Source organism: Ambystoma mexicanum, chromosome 11, assembly GCF_040938575.1.
Source record: "Ambystoma mexicanum isolate Mex_15411 chromosome 11, UKY_AmexF1_1, whole genome shotgun sequence".
In the NCBI taxonomy this organism is placed as follows: Eukaryota; Metazoa; Chordata; class Amphibia; order Caudata; family Ambystomatidae; genus Ambystoma; species Ambystoma mexicanum.
Window position 1 is genome coordinate 1,384,550,701 of NC_090934.1, and position 20,581 is coordinate 1,384,571,281.

Genomic DNA, 20,581 nt, shown 5'->3' on the forward strand with positions numbered 1-20,581 from the left:
GAAGCAAGGAGCTACCTTAGAAGTAGTAGGAGGAAGAGGGAGGTGAAAATATGATGAGTACTCTGGCCTGTGTCTAGAAAAAATAGAAGACCCGAGGCATCCACATCAGTCAAACAAATGGTATGCGGACATGAGTTCCACCGCAAAACAGACAACCAACGAGAGTTGTTATGTCTGTTCCCTGATCCCCCATGCCTCAGGTACACCTAAAGTTCTGTTGCCAAAAGAATTGCCTCTTGCATATGCCCAATGTCTCCTTCATCTCACCTTGTGCAGAATTAAGAACACCTTTCAGGCACACAAAATCCCATTGAAATGCGCAGAATGAGAAAACATGTTACTCAAGAGTGAAAGGAGTGATATGCTTGAAAAAACCTTTTTTCGTGATCAAAGGGACATTGTTTTTGGACAATAAATGGAAAGATGAAGAAATATCGTGTAAAGCTGAGGCACTGCGAGGACTGACAGCAGAAAAATTATAGTGGGTCGAAAAAACATGCACGCCAGTCTGGAAAGAGCACATCACAAAACTGACCTGGGTGACTGCCATAGAAAAACCGTTCAAACTGCAAAAAGAAATATCCTATGATCTACGCTTCCATGGGGAAGGAAAGAACCCAATGGGTGTGAACAAGAACTGTAATCGGACACTCACTATCCCAGACATGAAAAAAGGAACAGCAGCACTCATGGACACTTACTGGGTCTGCGGCAAACAGGCGTACTTGCACCTCCCACAGTCCGGGAGGGGCACGTGTTCGTTGGCAACGCTACACTCAGCGTTGATGGTGATTCCGGAGAGTCATATTGGTGGTGGAAAAGGAGTGCCAGATGCCCCAGTGAAAAAAACACCCCGCCAACAGAAGAGCCACAAATGTATGTCCTGTCTTCCGGCAATATGCAAGAGGTGTTATCGAGGAGGAGAAGGTCATCCAATTACATATCCAAAGCCTCCTCAGAATTATTGGCGCAGATTCCAGACAGGTATCGACTGTTCAGCTCTGCAGAAACATTCTTTGCCTCACTCGTTCCAAGCATCCAGGCGCGGGCAAATGCAAAATGGCTCCAGATCACACGTTGGGAGCTGATCCAGCTAGCTAACAACACTGAAGAGGGGTTCAACGTGATCAAAGTGGAGCCAAGAGCCCTGCGGTTAATGACGAAGCAGAACAGGTATGTCCTAGACCTGTTAACAGCAATGGACGGCAGTGTTTGCCGAAAAAATCGGGAGCGCATGTTGCACATTCGCACCTTCTGAAGACGCAGATAATGGTACATTGTCACATGTCATCGCAGCAGTGCACAACCTGGGGGAACGAATGAAAAATGAAGGATGAGCAGACGCCAGCACTTGGTTCGACAACCTCTTCTCCTGGGTACCATCATGGCTTGGATTGACGATCAAAATGCTGATGCCTGCCGTGGTATTTTTACTTTTGATTTTTTGCGTGTGCCAGCTGGGTCTCCGATGTTGCGCAAATGCAGTGCCTAATGGCGCAATGATGATGGTGACAATAGGCAACACTAGAGGAGTGGCACAAATCATGCACGAGGGTCAAGTACAAACAGGTGAGGATCCCGGGCCAAAGTACAGATTGGTACCTTTACCTTACGATGGGGACATAGTAGATAGATTGTATCACACCACAATAAAGGAACCCCAAGAAAGGGAATGGTATACAGAAGTGTGGGTGGACCTGGACAGGGATGGGGGATGGATATACATGACCTGCACACCAGATGAATATGCTAGGAGAGGGGGAAAGCCTGAGAGGGGTGTGTAGAGTCTGGATGCCAATAAAAGGTACACATGCATGGGATGAGGCTGTCGCAAATAAAAAAGAGCGCCAAAGCTTGGGTGAGTTACAGTATTAGTTACTTAAATAACGAAAGGGGGGAAATGTATGGGAGGATAGGTCCAGAAGACTCCCCCTCCCCGACATGCCCCACCTACGTGAGGTTCGTGGCTCGTCAGGGGCTCCCCTGTCACCAGGGCCCAGGTGACGGGGTGACTACTGATCGACACACAGGACTGATCGTGTTGTACTGTAACAGACCATGGACACCTTTTTGGAAGCCTCAGGACTCCATTTTAGATACTAGCGACCCGAACCCCAACGAGACAGCCTGCCTGCGAATGCTGCAGCTTGGCCCCCACTTACAGAGGGCCATGCCCTTCCCCGGTGCCTCCACACCATGGCAGATCTGCTAAAGGCCCGTTCTCACGAGCAACCAGACACGAACAAGTATCAGAACAAACACTGTATCATTTACCTTCCGCAGTACATCACTGTTCCCGAAGTGACCTGACTCGCGGTTCAAGTCTGTAACATGTAAACCACATGGTGCCAACACCCTCCTTACATGAACCCCTATCGATGTTTAACAACCCCCCCAAAGCCTAACGAGTCATAAGGGTTGTTATGTTAATTATAAACATCTGTGTTTTGGGGACGGGATGAAATTTCATAAGTGTCGGTAAAGTAAGCCTTGCCTCAGCTCATACACGATACCATGTGCCTAGAAGACTTAATGAAAAGAAATTGATACAGACCACCTAGTGCTAACCAACGAATGCTGCTAAGTATAAAGGAAGGCAGAAAAAGCATTACGGCAAGCATGTGTGTGTTGCAAAGAGGGACACGTTTAAATGTACAAGCCAGAATGGAAATGTATTATCGCCTCTGAATGTATTGCTTCTATGCTCCTGAGTACACCACCAAACCTAATGCTACCTCATGTGTTATTCAGCTCCTACCTTGTGAAATTGCTAAAATTTAGTCGTCCGATGTTTAATGATGTATGAAACAATGGCAAATTATTGTAGACAAATACAAAATAATACACAAATGTATAGACATTAGAAATGTGTGATCACTTTAATATTACTATCTTTATTAATCATTTCCTTGTTTCAAATAGTGTGCAGTCCAAGCACAGAGAATTGCTCACACACACACACACCCAAGGCCACCTTCCCTCCCACCAAGGCACGCCAGGACAAGCTGGTGTGCGAGCAGCACAGCCTCACCTCCCCTCATTCTGCTGGACCCGCTTCAAGTATTCACCTCCGCCCTTATGTCTGAGACCGCCATGGTCGGCCAAATGAATTATTTACAACCTGGTCCTAAAACCCCATCGCCCCAAGGGGCCAGAGGTACACCCTCGCTGATCTAGTGGTACTCCGGTTCACCCCAAGTTAATGGGCCTTGGAGAGCAGATATTCAACCCTGTACTAACACATCATAAAGTAATTCTTCACTACATCTAACGAGACCAGAGTGACAGTGCATATCACCTCAGGCCCTCAGACCAGACACCCAGGTTTATGACACCCGGTCAACAGGTCAGAAGTAACAGTGTCTTGATGTATTGGTAAAGCTTCACATTATATGTATTCCTCCTGTGTCCCATTAACCCTTAGAGTAACATATTACAGGATTTACAGGACAACCTGAATTATCTAAACGGATGAATGTTTGTGTGTGGCCACAAGGGCAGAATGTCAGGGCAATCGTCCATCAACGACACTGACCGCGCCTGGCCTGGCAGCCCCACCCCGATGAGCCCAGCTGACCTATCCGTCCCACGTTGGCACCACACTGATGTCCACCAATCATGGAGCTGCTCGTCACTACTACCCCTATAGTTAGTCGACGCCACCCAATCCCCAAGACTATGTGCCACCTATAGTGTGTAGGTTTCATGACAAAGTTTTGTAATAAATAAGACTGTCTTTGCTATTGTCAGACAGAGTGCTCTCTGAGCTTGCAGAGTCCTTTGCATGCCCTACTTGGTTAAAGAACCTTTTACATTTACCCGCACTTGGTCTTGACCTCATTCCCTCTTGAGGTGTGTCCGTTACTGCCCCTAATTGCGGGGAGGGTAATGCCTTTTGGGGACGCTTGCCTTCAGAAGGGAAACGAAAAGTGTTGTTTATAAACAAGCCTTACAATGAACATGTTCATTAGTAATCTTGAACTTAAGGTCCACCGTCAGCATCATGTCACCCATCATGCTTCTCAGGAATCTCCATGTTGTTCTCACATAGTTATAGATTTCAGAATTACTTTTTAAGCATATTATAAAATGTGTTGTGTAGTCTTTATAAGAAAACATTTTTAAAATAATAATCGAAAAATGCAGTGAATTTTTCCTTTCACCTATTTTAGGGAACCTTTCCAAAACCGTAAAGCTACCTAAAGGTATTTCTAACAAATAGTACCTATAAGAAAATAAAATCCCAGGCAACGCCGGGTATATCAGCTAGTTGTCTGATAAAGAAGCATTCAAACCATGCCACCCCTTTGTCCGACTCCTTCCTCCAAGACGCCACATCATGAGTGATTTGCTTTCCGGGCAATTACAGTTCACCCTTTTCTGTGTTGTGTCTTGTGTATCTTTTATCCTATGGGCTTCTTTTGCCTTCACTTCATAGTTTTCTCTCTCCGATATATTCCACTCTGTGCTTTTAGAACCAGGTATTTTCCACAAGTTTTTGTCACTTGTATTGGGACGAGTCTCTCTGATTGCATAGTAAGTCCTCGGTGGCCTCCCGTTCTCCTTGTTACCTCTAATATTACAATAGTATGTCTCCAGGGCCTGTAGTTGCTTAGGGCCTTCTCTTTCGGTAATTTTCTCTGTCGGCTTGCTTTCTCTGGCGTCCTCTTTTTGCAACTCCCTCTCTCGCTACACTTAGCATGCGCACCACAAAGTCCTTGTGGTCATACCACTACTGGGTTCTGGGCTCCCGTTTCCTCAGCTTCTCACTGCCTACACCTGCTGGGTCTCCAGCATTTTATTTTAACATTCAGAGCAGTTCTGAACGTCAAAGGCTCTGCAGCTTTCTAAAGCTCCGTCTCCATCGGGTGTTACACTTCCAGGGCGCTTTGCATCCTACATATGCGTTCCTTTCGCTTGCCTTGGTTCACCATGTACTCCTTCAACCTAATTTTCGCAGTTAACTGAAGATTTTTCATTAAAGAGAGATTCGCTTTCTTGCTTGTAATGGCATAATTTAACATTCGTTTTAGCCAATTCTCTGGAATTCTTTTTTTTTAATTCCTTTATTTGTTCAATTTTTGAGGTCAACATGCCACACATTAAAAACATTTCTACCCCTCTCCCCTCCGCCTTTGCGTGAGATTTTAACTTTTATGGAAACATTTAACATAAGTTCCGCTCCCCTCAACTTTTTGTATGTAACCCCTTATTCCCCCCTCCTCCCAACAGATGAGGTGATTCGAATGTACCAATTCAGGGTTCTGGAATCCGGGTGGGCCGGAGATATACCTGTAACGACCTATTTGTATGCGTTGAGGGAAGGCAACCATTCCATTTCTCATGACCTCTATCTCATAGATTTCCTTGGCCTTTTGGGCCCAGGCTTTCTGACGAGAGAGTCAGCGATTTCCACCCTATCGTGAGGCACACTCTTGCAGCCAGAAGTAGGAAATGAGGCATATGCGGGAGACGCGACCAGTGGCCCTCCGATTCCTTCATCCAGAATACAACCAGCCACGGATCGCAAGATCGCTCGACACCGCCTATACTTTTGATACATGCCAGGACCTCCTTCCAAAATGGTTGCGCCTTTTGACATGACCACATGTGCCAATAATCTTCTTGCTGCCCGCCACGTCTCCAACACAGCGGGCTCGATTCCTAGAACATCCTGGAGAGGCGCTTGGGGTCGTATTGCCATCTCTGAGGGAGTTTTAGACTGTGTAATTTGTATTGGCTTGAGATGGAGGTTTTGTGAGCATTGTTGCAGAGGCGCTTCCAAAGGTCTTTCTTAGGGCTTTGTTCGCGTCTGTCTCTTTGTTCAACAGAGCTTTGTATATCCGGGTGATTAGGCCTTTTGTCGACATTGACCAGCTCAGTATCCTTTCCAGTGGGTACAGATCCCTTTGAAGCTAAATCTCTCAATTTCGGGGACATAAGCACCCCCCTCAATTGTAGGAAGTGGAATACCGACAGGGGTCTCATTTTTAGCCCTTCTTCCAGTTCTTGGGAGGGCGATGCAAGTGCTGCCTTTAACCATTTGCGCCACCCTCTCCAACCCAGCTTCGTACCATCCTTGGAAGCGGTGCGAGTCCCGGATATCATTTCTGATTGAGGGGGCTCAAATATGGCTCAGGGGGGACGGCCACTTTGTGAGTCCCTTCATTTTGTGCTGGTTTCACCAGAGAGTTAGGATCAGTCCCATCATTCTGTGATTCATGACTTCCAGGTAGAGAAGCATGCCATTGACAAACATTCCCTTGAGAGCTCCGTAATGTCTAGGGTTTTGCGCATGGCATCTGCCCCCTGTCTTCCTTTAAATGATGCCCACCTGGTGCGGGTGGATCGGGCGAGGTGGGATTCCTTCCATAGAGGTGGCTAGGACCTTGGTATTTATTTTTACATCTGTATTTACAAGAGATATCGAATGATATGACTTGCAATTGGTGGGGTCCTTACCGCTTTTGGGGAGTACTAGGAGTGCTCTTGTAAAGGAGGGCGGTGCTTGCCCTGTTTCCCTTATATGATTGAATAATCTGGCCAGGTGGGGAGCCAGGGTTTCTGCAAATTTCTTATAGAACCCCATTGTGTACTCATCTTCTCCTGGTGCTCCACCCCCCCGTCGGTAGCCTGTTTATAGCCGCCTTTACCTCTTCGGAGTGAAGAGGGTCCCTCTCACCTGGGGTCAGTGGCGTTACTCCAGTCCCGATTATGTATTTTTGCCTCACCGTTTTGTCCCCTGCTCTTTGACCTTTATAAAGCTGCTCATAGTATTTGGCAAAGAGGTTTGTCACCTCTCTCAGGGACGAGGCCCAGTGGTCTTCGTCCCCCTGAATACGGTCCACCCATCTCTGCCTTCTGCGCCCTCAGCCTGGTCGCCAGCATCCCATCAGCTTTATCTCCCTTTTCATAGAATTTCTGCTTTTAACATTTTTGTTTCCGTACCGTGTCCCCTACTCCTAGCGCTTTCAGTTCAGCTCTCTTTTTATTGAGTGTTCTCAGGTCCCTTTCTAGATACTTCCCTTGGAAGTGTAGTCTGCCCTCCAGCTCGCCGATTTCATTATCCAGCCTCTCCCCCTGCAACCTACGCTCTTGTTTCTTCTTGGCTCCCTCCCTTTTTAGGGTACCCCTCCATGTGGCCTTACCTGCCTCCCACAGCGCTGTCTCTTCTACTTCACAATTATCGTTGATCTGAAAGTATTCCTATATTGCATCAGTGAGCTCTCGGTTAAGGAGACTGTCCCGCTACAGGTACTGATTACTCCGCCACTTTGTAGTCGCCCTTATTTATACCCCCATCTCAAGGTCCATGGTGACCATACCATGGTCAGACCAGCTTCCTGACCTGCTTGTGCTATCTTTTAACCGTGACCTGTGCTCTTTGCCCATTATAAGGTAGTTGATTCTAGTGAAGGTCACGTGTAAGCTCGATAGGAATGTGTACCCCTTTTGATCGAAATGCAGGGCCCTCCAGACGTCTAGTAGTCCTCTAGCTTCCATGCTGCTTTTCAATTTATACCCCCCTCCCGGGGGTGACCTGCTGGGTTCAGCTCCTGTAACTTGCCTGTCCATTTGGACATCAGCCCATCTATTGAAGGCTCCACCTATTATGACTATCCCTTTGCTCCTGGCCATTATGATGGAGAGGGCTTCTTCACTGATCGTACTTTAGCCCCGATTGGGGGTGTATATCCGGGCTAGTGTTACCGAGGTCTCCTCCCACCTCTCCTGGACCAATAGAAGCCTACCCCCATCAGAGATTGCAACTCAGGGTTTATCAGTCGGACCCTCTTGTGTACAATCATGTCTACCCCTCCTTTTTTTTGAGCAGCCAAAGCCCAATAGGTTTGCCCCACCCCCTTTCCTCTCAACGTTTTTTCCTGCTTTCAGTTTAGTCTCCTGGATGAAGAGTACGTCCACCGCTGCCCTCTCGAATTCTCGCACCACCAGGGACCTTTTGGTCGGAAGTTCATTCCCTTAACATTTAGCGAGCCCACCCTCCCGAGGATGGGTCCCTTCACTTCCACTATTTTTCCCTCCGTCTCTGGGCTGGTGGGTCTTGTTTACATCCCTGCTCCGTCCTCTTCCACGTCCCACATCTACTCAACCCTACACCCTCTCAGTTTTAATCCCGTCTGTGTTCCCACTCCCCCTCTAGTAACTAATTAATTTCCTCCCCATTTGACTTCTTTTGCACCTCTGTGGCCTTTCCTCGGCTTGTGTTGTTCTGGGAGAGCGGGCCCCCTGCGGACCTGTTCAGGCTCTTGTTTCTGTGCTCTCCAACAGATGTTGTAGAACTTGCTTCGCCTCCTCTGCTGTATTGACTCTATATTCTTCTGCTTTGACCTCGAATAGCAATACGAATGGATACACCCACCCCGTAAAGGATTCCTTTGTTGGTGAGCCATGTTGTGAGCGGTCTGCAATTTCCCATGCGCCCCAGGGTGAGGCTAGACAGGTCCTGAAACCATTTGATTTTTGAACCCTGCTAGTCTATTTCCTGTATTTGCTTTGCCCTGAGGGGGATTTCTGTTTTCTCTTTGTATTGGAGGAATTTCACTACCACAGAGCGCGGGCCGCCGCTGAACGCTCTCCCTCCTCTGTGGGCCCTTTCAATCTGCACTGCTTTCCTGCCTTCCACCCGAAAGAGGAGGTTCACAATGTCCAGCACTTTCTCGACCTGGGCCTGTGTTTCTGTGGCTGCTTCTTCCAGGCCGACTATCCGGATATTCGTCCTCGTTTCTCTGTTCTCCAGGTCATCAAGCTTGAGGGTGAACTCTTCCTCCCTCAATTCTATGTCTGTCATTCTGGCTTTCAGTTTCATCTCGACCATGTCGACATTGATTTGGTTGTGCTCTAGGTTCTCCACCTTCCCTCGCAGTTCAACAATGGACGTTTAGATGTCTGTGCACAGGGCTCTTATCTCTGCCATAACCCCTGCAATGTCCTCCTTTATCGTGGCATCGCCCATTTTTTGGCACCAAGCTGGGGGGCGTCCCGGGCTTGCATCGCCTCTTCCCTTCTAAACTGTTGACGCGATGCCAGACCTCCGGTGGGCGGGCCCTCCGTCGGCTGCCCCTCTCTTTCATGTTCGCTTAGGTTGGTGCTGTGATCGGCCTTCCCTGAGAATCCTGGGAGGGCCCTGGTTTGTCCCTAGGGGCTTATGCTGGTGGCTGCCGCCTCTTGCTCACCTGGTGCCTGGGGGTTCTGGCCCTCGCTCCCTGGTTCCACCTCCCACTGGAGTCTCTATTACAACCGTTCACCGGCTGCTCTTTATCCTGGGTATCTCAGTGTCCCGCCAGCGCTTTGCCTCCCTGTTGTCGCTGTGCGTGGGCCTCGCGTGACAGGCGACCCCTGTCCCTTTCCCACTTGGTGCTTTAGTTCTGGCCTGTGTGATGGAGGGGCTCCTCGTCCATTCTTGCTTAAGCGCTTATTTCCTTCCCTCCATGGCTCTTTATTTGTTGCTCGCTGGGGCCTAGTTCCCGAGTGCTTTTCTTGCTTTGCACTTAACTCTGTTGGAGCCCCTGTTGGTGCCTGTGTCTACTCCTTGGTGAGGTCCCTTCGTGGGGGGTCCTTCTGTATATGACGGTTCCTGTACCGCTGCGAGGCTTTTCTGTGTGCAGCGCGAGTGTGGCTGACCTCCTAGGCTTGTGGACCAATCCGGTTGGTCTAGCTCCCTGCTGGCGGTGTTGGGCTCTCTTCCCGAAGTCTTGGAGGCCAGGGTGGCTCCACGTTTTCCCTCTCTTCAGTGGGCGCTCAGACAGGTCCTTCCAACTCTGATCCTCTAATCAGGGGTCTCTTTGTGGCTGATTGGGGGGGCCTTATGCCATCAATGGTGTTACTCTCCCTTCGCTGGCTCCACTGTGTCTAACTCGGAGCTGGGGCTACGCTCACCCTGCCGGCTTACCCACTTTAACTGTCAGCTGTCGGGTTGAGGTGAGCTTTAGGGCGTACGTGATGTCTTCCTGCGACTAGTCAGTGATTTCATAGTTGCCCGGCGGGCCACATCACCTCAGGGTTTGCAGGTTTGAGGAAGGTGCGGTGCATGGCTTAAATACTGTGGATGCCGGCAGGAGGTTTCAGCCTGCGTCCGTGGGAGTGTTTACCGCATACCAGGCAAGCCCGGCCACCTGGGCTTGAGAATGCGCTTGGTCGGACTAGCTCTTTGCTGGCGACGGCGGGCTCCCTCTTTCCGGGTACTCGGCAGCTGGGATGGCTCCATGTTTCTCCTCTGTGGCGACGGCTCAGCCAGGTCCTCCCGACTGTCCCTCAGGCCTGCTGTCTCTTTTTGGCTGGTTGGGAGGAGGGCCCAATATGACCAAGGGTGTCACTCCCTCTTTTGCTGGCTGTGCTGTATCTGGCTTGGATGGCCGATGCTGCGCTCACCCCCTTGCTCTGCCGGGGACCTGTTCGTCGTACCTGCACCTTGTCCACATGGGAGCACTCTTCTCTTGCCTGTTCCTTTCTGCTGCCGGACAGAGGTTTGGGGGACTGCCCTTGGGCTCGCCGCCTCAACTGTTATTATTGTTATTTTGCATTTATATAGCGCCTTATATACCATTGGTATGGACTGAAGGCGCTGGTAGGTTGAACGCCCTTGGGAACCGAAGTTCAGGTCAGTAGAGAGATTCAAGGTGCGTGTGAGCACCGGGTATGTGTGCACCTGGTGCGGTATTCGTGTAATAACTGCTTCTTGTGGTGGTTGAGAAATCAGGAGTATGTGTTCGGCCTGGCAGGATTTATCCAGACCGAGTTGTGGCTGCGTTAGGCCTGAGGAGAACGCCTGGCTGGGGGGTGTGTAACCAGCAGTGTTTTACTTAAGAGTGATGTGTAGTATGCGGCAGATGTTGGTATGAGAACAGTTATACCGAATGGTGTCATAGTATCTCTGTGTTCTAGTTGAGTGGTGGTGTAGAGGGGAGAGTAAGCCTGGTGGTGTGATATGATTGGTTGTATGCTCTTTCAAAGGGTTCTCTGCATTCTAAACCATACTATTTACTATATACGTCACGCAATTCAATGTGCTCCAGTCCGTTCCCTGCACTCATGTCCACTCCATGCATCACAATCTGCACCACACACTCCGGTTCACTCGACGCACTCAAGCGCTCCAGTCCGCCCCGCGCGCTCCAGTCTGCCCCACGCATGCACTATGCATTCATCTGTTTTGCGCACTCGCCCCCTCTACGCACTCAGCCCCGTCTACGCACTCAGCCCCGTCTACGCATCTCTTTTTTTTTCATAAGCGCTCTTTCGCTCATATGCACTTGTCTGCTCTATGTACTTGTCGGCCCTACACACTAGTCTGTTCTATGCAGCCCTCCATTCTATACGTTCTTCTGGTCAGCTCATCCATCCTGTTTCTCTCATCAATCAGTTCCCCCCACTCACCCGTTCTACGCACTCATCAGCTCTGCGTGCATTCCGCACTCATCCGCTCTACATGATTATCCGTTCTGCGCACACATCCGGTCTATCTAACTCCTCCGCTCTAGGCATTTGTCCGCTTTATCCCCACGTATGCACCATACCTTCAACTGCTCTACACATTCATCCAACCTACGCAGTCACATGCTCCCCGCATTCACCCGCTCCCTGAACTCACCAGCTCTCCATGCGCATCCGCACCCCGCACTCATCCGGTCCCCACACATTCAACAGCAATATGCACCCATCGGCCTTATAAAGTCATTTGCTAATGCGCAGTAATCGTGTTCTATTTGTCTGCTTTCTACACTCTTCAGCTCTGTCCACCCATCCGCTCTGTCCACCCCTCCGCTCCCTACACCCCTCCGCTCCGTGCACCCAGGCGCTCAGTGCACCCAGGCGCTCAGTGCACTCATCCGCTCTACGCACCCAACCGCTCAACATGATCATCCATTCTATACACTCATCCAATTTCGATATTCATTCGATTTGTACACTCATTTAAATTATATAGTCATCTGTTCTTCAACTCATGCATTCTTTCACTCAGCGCATTCATCTGGTCCACATGCTTCATCTATTCAAACTATTTCACCCACGCCATTCATTTTGTTCACTCCTCATGCATTATGTCTATTTCAGGAGTTATAAGTCTCTTTACTGTTTCCGTACGATTTATTCCTATTAACCACTTCATTGTTTTGATCTATTTTATTCGGATACTTCTGATTGTCCTTTTAGTTTATGTTAGGGGTTTACTAGCTGTCAATTTCTTGCATCAGGTCGTTTGTTGGGTTTGTGTCATTGAGATGCTGTTAGTCTGTTTGGGTTAGTCTGGTATGGGTTGGTTTTCGGGGAAGAGTCAGGTTTTCAGCAGTGTGCGGAAAGATATTAAATCCTCAGTTAGGCGGATGTGGGGTGGGAGAGAGTTCCATAGGGTGGGGGCCAAGGCTGAGAATGATGATCCGCCTAATCTGACTGCATTTGTCTTAGGTATGACTAGGAGGCCGGCTGAGCTTGATCTTAGGGTGCGTGGGGGGTGCGTGGGGGGTGATAGGGTTTTAGCTTGTCTTGAAGATATTGAGGTCCTGTTTTTTTTTGGAGTGCTCGGTGGGAGATGCTCTTTTTGGGGTGGTACCGGTGGGCGCCTGGGCCCCTCGCTGTGGTCTCTGGGTTGTAGCCCTTCCCCCTCTTCACCCGCTTCCCACCAGCTGGGAGACATTAGCTTCGGTTTGACTGCAGGCCGGCTCTCTTTACTGCGGTTTTGCCGGGGGTCGGAATAAGGCTCGGAATAAGTTCTTAATCGTCTAATTTCCCCCCTCGGGTTGCAGAGCTACGCTTTAGGCAGTCATTGCCGTCCGCGCCTAATTCTCAGGATTTTAAACCGTTTCGCATATCGGAGAGTACCATGTATGCCATCATGGGGAATGGCTGTGGGAGTTCCTTGCTGGAACAGGAGTCCTTTTCCCCTAACAGGGAGTCTAAGCCAGTGAGATCCCAGGGAGGGTCTTGTGAAGCGAGCTCAGCTCCCTAGCTTTAAAGACTGAGGCTCCCCCCTGGGGAGAAGGGACGAATTCCCTCGATTTGTCACAGAGCGCAGTGCAAGAGGGTGCCCAGCATAAGAGCGTGCGTCATAATAAGAGTATGTGGTGCAAAGCACATGAGCGTTTGGTGTGCGTTTGGAATGCGAGTTTATGGTGTACAAGTATTCAGTCCAAAGCCAAAAAATGCACATGCCCTTTATGCCTACTATATGTATCAATGCTCACATTCAAGTTCCAACTTTTATACTAGTTTTTTTTACATGCAAGAAAAACTCCATGTACACAATTCACATCTCCTATACGTCTTCTATGTATATGAAAACTCACACCAACATCAGCCCTGGCTTTAATGGGAGTTTTCAGATGTATAGTAGTGTACATGTACAAATTGCACATCCTCCACGCATGTGTACAGTTTGTATAAAAGATGCACATTAATTCTGTGCAAGCGTGATACAAAGATACATTTTTTTATTTGAATATCTCAAAATTGACCGGATCGATTTTCCCAAAAATGTCCAGTGCACCAAATCCTGATAAGATGTAGGTGCATTCCAAAAATCTTGGAAATTGAAGCAGCCTATTTTAAGATAGTTGGGGCCAGAAGTTATTTTCCCCAGCAGAAAACTCCATGTTAAAAGCAGTTTAAAATGCAATTAAAACATTTTAAAAATATGACGCCATGCATGAAAAAATCTGAAATTTCATGCTGGGCGGATGCCTCCGACAATCTCAATCACTCTCTCAATCTCTCTTTCAATCTCTCTCTCTCTCTCATACATACATGTATGTATTATTCTCTCCCTCTCATACATACATACATGTATTATTCTCTCTCTCTCTCTCTCTGCTCTCTCTCTCTCATACATATATACATGTATTATCTGAAGTCTTGTCAAATTAAAATGTATAACAGTCACCCCTGTCTGCAAACTATACTGTTGAAAAGGTTATAGGACAATTGGGTTATTAAGCTGCATTTGGTGCAATAGATAACGTCATAACTAAGTGTCCCTTTCAGGTACTTGATTTATTCTAAGAGTAAAGAGCAAAGCTAATGGGTTACTCTGCTGTCATGTAACAGATGTTTAATACATCTGCCCCCAGTTAGGCTGAGGTTGTTTGACAACAGGGACATCCCTCTGGGCTGCCAGAGTTTTGGTGGAGGCGCTATTAAGATTGATATTAAGTTGAAATGTCGTAATATGTATAAATGGCTGTGTTAAAAACGGGACATGTTCTAGTAGTCCTGTGGGTAGTTTTGGAAATTAAACAGTGGTAATACTAAACATTCATTTTCGACCCCCACACAGTGATCATAGGGAGCATAGTGAAATGACAGAAACAACAAGGTTGAAAAGCGATAGAGGGAGTGATACACCCTCGTCTCCTTTAAGAAAGGCTGAGGGGAACACAGGACTTTTCTTCTTTCCTAAACCTGCTTCTTGAAGATGGGGTTCAGGGGGCTGAAACACGAAGACGACAAATTAATATTCGACAAGAGAAAGTTACCAAAGCTGAAACCCCAGGCACGATTGTGTCGAGGTCCCAATGAGTAGGATCATTGGTCTGGCCTCAAGCTGTTATGGGACCAATATTATGTTAGGGAATTTTAGTTCCTGCCATGGGCTGTTAGTAGCAGCAGTACGTTTGTGGAAAGTGGGGAGTAGTTGGTGTTTCTGTTCCACATCTGCTGAATGGGACGCCCTGGGCCATTTCAGATTTTTTTTTAAAAAGCTCCAGTGTCCGGCTTGAACAGATAAGGGGGCAGGGTTTTGGTTCCATAGTATGACTTGGTGCCTAAAAAAGAGAGGGGTGTTCTAGTGTCTTGTATGGTAGAAGTGTTTCGGCCAAATGCTTTGGTTTTAGTTCTCTGGGTAGAATAAGTGATCTGTTTTCATGCCAATCAAAGGGGAGGTATAGTTACCAATCTAGAAGGCTGAGGGCCAGTTACCCTATCTGGGAGAGGCTAAATGTCCCTACCTGGATTGGAGCTTCCGATTACTAGACTGAAGCAGCAGGCCCTGGTTCCTGGAACTGGACTCTGATAACTAGCCTAAAGGGCTGGGGCAATTCCCTGGGTAAGATTTTGAAGTGGGAGTATTTCACTCCATATTGTTTTAAGTTGGGAGTAACAATTCTTTAGGGAGTGAATAAGTAAGAGTAAAAAGATGGTATAACTGTAAAAGATTCAGCAATATAGTTTACTATTGTATTTGCACCTAGTTATTCATGCACATTGAAAGCTCCATTCTAACCTTTTCAGGTCGGACAGTAATGATAATTTTCTGCTTCTGGCACATGCACTATTGCCCAAACATATCCATGGAACTGCTTGGAGAACAGCAGAGGAACAGAGTTATGTGCCTTGCTTATTTTTTGTTGTAGCTGTTTTTAGATTTAGTGGGTGCATTTGCCTATTTTTAGTGAATAAAAGTGGCTGATACACCCTTATTTGTAGGGCCGGCCAGAGTGTGGTTCCCAAGCTACGGGTGCACGAGTCCCCCCTGCCTGGTAGAGAAGCCTTGATACATACATACGTGTTCTGTTCGCGTCTGTAGGATGGGTGGGCAGTTATGCATGAGAAGGCCCCCCCTTTCTGGGTCGAAGATGCTGCTGTATGCAACACTGGGAGGTGGCTCTCTTTAATGGGATTAGAGTGCTAGAGGTGGTCAGGTTTGGTTCTTGTGGAAGGTTCCAGTCGCACGCCTGCGAACGTAGGAGGGGGTTCCAGTGAACACACTGGATGCATGCCTAAAGATGAGAGAGGAGGAAGATGCTGCGCCCTGGATCTTGCGACAGCTATCTCATCGCTAGGCGACCATCGTGCGCAGGAACCCGCTAACCATGCCGGTGCCGCCCCGCTACTCACCCTGGCAGGCCAGTGCGGGTAGCCCTTCATCTTGGCGAACACCAGCTCTCCAGCCTTGTAGTCGCGGGGCCGAGGACGCGCCATGTCTCCCCTGTAAACACGCGTAGCCCCGCCCCCTGTCCCCGTGCTGGCCAATCCGGCGCCGCCTCCTGCGATATCCTCGTGCCCGAACCAACAGATTCCCGGCGGTCACACGGAGCGCGCGGCAGTGATGCGCGATGTCCCGCTGCGTACAGTCCCAGCCACGCAGCGGGAAACTCCACCTGCGCGCCCTCGGTCACCTCCTCAGGCCTCTCGCCAGAATTGCGCTGACGTGAATACCGGCCACCGATAAATGCGCAGGTGCCCCCACCCCCACTAGAATAAAGACACGTTGTGCCCAGTCCGTCCTTCCTTTTCTGTCAAGCGGCCATAGGCGTTGGCACGGGGAATTTCCCTTACTCTCAAAATTACACTACGGGCAGAGACATGAAACACATACTTCTTTCATCCTGTTCATTTCATAGGTGTACAGATTGCGCGGTATACCCAGGGGAGGCACGTTGGTTTAACATTTCAAGGTGGTTGTATCGCAGTCTCGCTAAGGAACATGTAAAAGCGTAAGTGAGAGTTTGTGAGAAATGCATTGACTGGATTTTTGGAATGAAATAATAGAGTTGCAGTCTTTTCATCCAGTCCTGATTTTACTTAGACTTCTTGGACTTGTAGTTTTACCAAATTTTAGAATCGAAAGAAAAAACGATGTGTCTGGAATGTAAAAGGGGGGTTAAAACCAGGACTGGACAGTCTTTTCACACATGGCTATGGTAAAATGCAGATTTTAAATACATTCGTTATAGAAAGTCATGATTCTATTAAAGAGACCAAGGCAAATGATTATGCTCAACTCTTTACTTCTGAGCAGCCAAAACCAATTACTTTCACTTTAAAAAAAACTGTCACATATGCTACAAAATCGATGAAAACGAGAACTTTGAGGTTTGTGACCAATTGGTTTAACATTTCACGTGCTCTAAACAGTCCAATCACGTCCCGAATTCCATTATAAACACCACCATCCTACTTCCACTTTCTAAAGCTGGTCGACATCTGAAACCTTGCATCCCAACCGGTAAATGCTTGAACCCCCATAACACATTCGATCAATCCTCATGAACCCAAAGGCTCAGACTCTGCACCTGTCAAAACATAAACAGCAATGATGAACCAACTCCTCTAGAACGGATGGGCAATCGCGTAGCTCTCAACTCACACGCTTTTGGCGGGTGTCCCCCACTTTATAAACAGCTGACTCACCCGCCAAGCCTCCTGCACGCCCATTCGTTTCAATGGGCCTCTCACCCGCCAAAAATAAAATCCGTGTTTTCACCCGCCTTTGCGACACATGGTTGAGAGCTATGCAATCGCAAAAAGAAATGACATCAGAATTGACATAAAGCATTACAAAATCAAACATATTATCAGTCATGACCACCTTAGCGATTGAAACGGGTGGAATAATCCTTTGCATAGGTGTTTTTAATAGAATCATGACTCTCTATAACAAATATATTGAAAATCTGTATTCTATGTCAAGCCCCGGAGGTTCGGATTATGCTTGTTTAAAGCTTACTTACCACCAATTCAGCTACCTAATCTACTGGTCTAAAGCAAAAGTTCTTAAAAGTAGCCTTGCTTGAACAATCTGCCGCTTTCAAAATGTCCTCCAGATGTGCTCCCATCCTGAAAGCCGTGGATTCCATGGCACCCCTAGTCAAATGTGCCCCAAAGTGGTCCATATCAATGCCTGCCTGGCTCCTGCACCATTTTAACCATCTTGCTAGCATAGCCAATGCAACTGCCGTAAAGGACTTCCTTACCGCTATCAACAATTGAGACTCTCCTGTAGGCCTGAACTGCCCTGCAACGCTCTCGTAGACCTTAAGCCATCTGACCAGGCATCATCTGGGTCGGTCTGGAAAGGCCGCATAATTCACAGTCCTGATCTAATCTACATATCAGCGGATGTTTGCCTACAGGACTACCCTCGACATATTGGTGACCGGCTGAGATCGCTGACCGATGTGTTGATAGTTCTGTAAGCCTTGGTCTGAGGCACTTGGTTAGCCAGAAAGTTCACTGCAGGAACTATAGCTGTTCGAGCGAGATGCACCTCTCTCTCCATGCACCAATTACTCCACTTGGGCCATGTATCTCTGTAAGCCTTCTTGGTCCCAGGATTCTCTAATGAATTCTTGAGCCTCTCTTAAAAGATACAAGTTGGTCCAGGATCTCCTGAAATCACTCAGGCTCAGACCCCCTATCTGAACCAGAGGGTGATACTCCCCTGATAGGCCGAGCACAATATCCTGTTTTTGCAGAAGCAAAATTGGAACATCGTATGACATCTCCAACAGGTCTGGAAACCAAGCCTGACCTCTCCAATTGGGAGTCACAAGTATCACTCTCGCTCCCTGTCTTCTGACTTGAGCTAGCGTTCGCTGTATCATGGCAAACTGGGGCACATGTGTTTTACCTGGAGAAAGGCATCCGTCGCTGATGCTTCTGGGTCTGGCCTCCAAATGAAGAACCTGGACAGATTCTTGTTCAGTCTCGAAGCGAACAGATCCGTCTGACATGGACCTCTCTGTCTCATGATCTCTTGGAAGACTGACTCCTCCAGCTGCCAATCGCTGGAGTCCCTCAGGTGTCTTGAATTCCAGTCCGCTACCTGGTTCTGTGCACCCGGCAGATGTTCTGCCGCTACACTGACTCTCCTCTAGAGGCATAAATGCCAAAAGTCATTGGCTTGCTCTGCCAGCATCTAGGATTTTGTCCGTCCCAGGTGGTTGATGTACCTGATCGCAGACACATTGTCAATTTTTGAGAAGAATGGAGCACTTAGCACCCTCTTGTGTCCAGCATCGGACTGTGAAGGATCCTGCTAGCAGTTCGAGGCAATTGATGTAGAGGGCTAGATCTTCATCCCACCAACTTCCCCCAGTCATCAGATCGCCACATCGGGCGCCCCAGCGGCTGGCGTCCGACTCTATAACGAGGTCCAGGGAGGAGCAAAATTCTGCCCTGCCATTCCAGGCCTCCATGTGGTGATACCACCACTCCAGTTCCGTCCTCACCTCCTGTGAAATAGGGACCTTCTGTTTTATGACAAGCCCTGTCTGATATGCTTTATCTTTAGACGCTGTAATCCCAGTAATGAAGGGGTCCCGGGAAAATGGCCTGAATCGAAGATGACAGACGGCCTACCAGCCTGGCTAGTTCCCTCAAGGATATCGCCTCCTTTGACATCATGTTCTAGAGTTCACCTTCTCTAGTGGTAACTTGAGAGTGCCCTGCACTGTGTCTAAAATAAATCCTAGAAATTCCATAGACTGGGATGGGGCCAACTCTGGTTTTTCCCAGTTTATTAGAATCCCCAACTGTTGTAACAAGTCTGTCGTGATCTTCACCTGTTCTGAGAGCAGCTCCCTGTCCTGGGACATAATGCATATATCGTCCAGGAATATAATCACTCTGAAACCCTGTTCTCTGAGGTGTCCTACTAGTGGCTTAATCAGCTTTGTGAAGCACCAAACAGCTGAAGCCAGCACAAACAGGAGCCTTACAAACTCCCATCTCTCACCTCTCCAGAGGATTTGCAGTAGCTGGCGCTGACTCTGATGTAGGGGGACCGTCGGATACGCATCCCTGAGGTCTATCCGAGCCAGCCAGTGTTCCTTCAGAAGTATGTCGCCCAGTAGATGGATTCCCTCCATCTTGAAGTGCCTGTACACAATGCTCTGAGGTTGAAAACTGGTCCGACCTTGTGTCTAGGGGTGTAACGGTACACTGGTATACCGGTATAAATACCGTGAACAATTTCAATTGCCTTTGATGGTACTTGGCTCACACCGGTTTACCGTGTGGCTGACAGACAAATTAAAAAACGCATTGTGTGGTTTCCTATTTGCATCCAGGCTGGGAACTAGTTTGCCTGGGCTGCTTGATGTACACGTTGTGCGTAGGGCTCTACAGAAAATAGCCCACTTTGCTGCTGTTTTGCAACTTGGAAAGCTCATCAGAGCTACCGGTCAGACTCTGCTACAGTAGTCGGCTCTGCGAGTGACCCACTGAGCCGAGGGCACACGAACATTCAGTGCTGTTAAAGGACTGCCATTCGTGCCCCGAGGATCTGCTCCAATGAAGCTCACATTCTGAGCCATGCCCCACACCTGCATTGCCTGCAGTGGGCAAACACAGTAAGGTTTTAAATCAAAATAAGCACTGATATTACTTAAACAGAGCTTCACAAGTGGAGCCTCCAAAGTGCCAAGGGCTAACTGTGTAGTGTTGACAAAAAAAAATGCTCCCGTTGAACAAGCCTTTCCTGGAAACAAAACACGAGCGTGTCTTGCAGTCCTCTACAGTCCCTGTGATACCTCGTTTTCCAATTAACACTTGCTTGCGAGGCTTCCAGGCTGTCATGAATAGGGATCACACAGGTTCTGGAGAGGACCATTGCAAGACAAGCTATGTGTTTTATTTACATGAAAAGATGCTCAAAATTGAACATGAGCGGTTTGTTTTTTCGTTTACTGAATTCATTATGTGATCGGCGGCCGCCAGACAAACGGCCAGGCCCCTTGCTTTGCAATCTCCCCCTCCCCCACAGCAGAACCATGTAACTCTTTTACCCAGCTCCAGCAGCATGTGCCCTGAGTGATAAAACCTTGCTCTTGCAGCAGCACACTTTGCA

At 48.2% G+C, this 20,581-nt stretch overlaps 1 protein-coding gene across 1 annotated transcript in view; it reads right to left on the reverse strand.

Annotated features, from left to right (window-relative positions):
- HDGFL3 (HDGF like 3) overlaps window positions 1-15,999 on the reverse strand; it is a 193,038-nt gene extending 177,039 nt beyond the window's left edge. Inside the window, exon 1 of the mRNA XM_069624988.1 lies at window positions 15,847-15,999. Within this exon, the coding sequence (XP_069481089.1) occupies window positions 15,847-15,930 (84 nt within the window). The 5' untranslated portion in view covers window positions 15,931-15,999. The remainder of the gene's footprint in view (window positions 1-15,846) is intronic.
- Window positions 16,000-20,581: the final 4,582 nt, after the last annotated feature.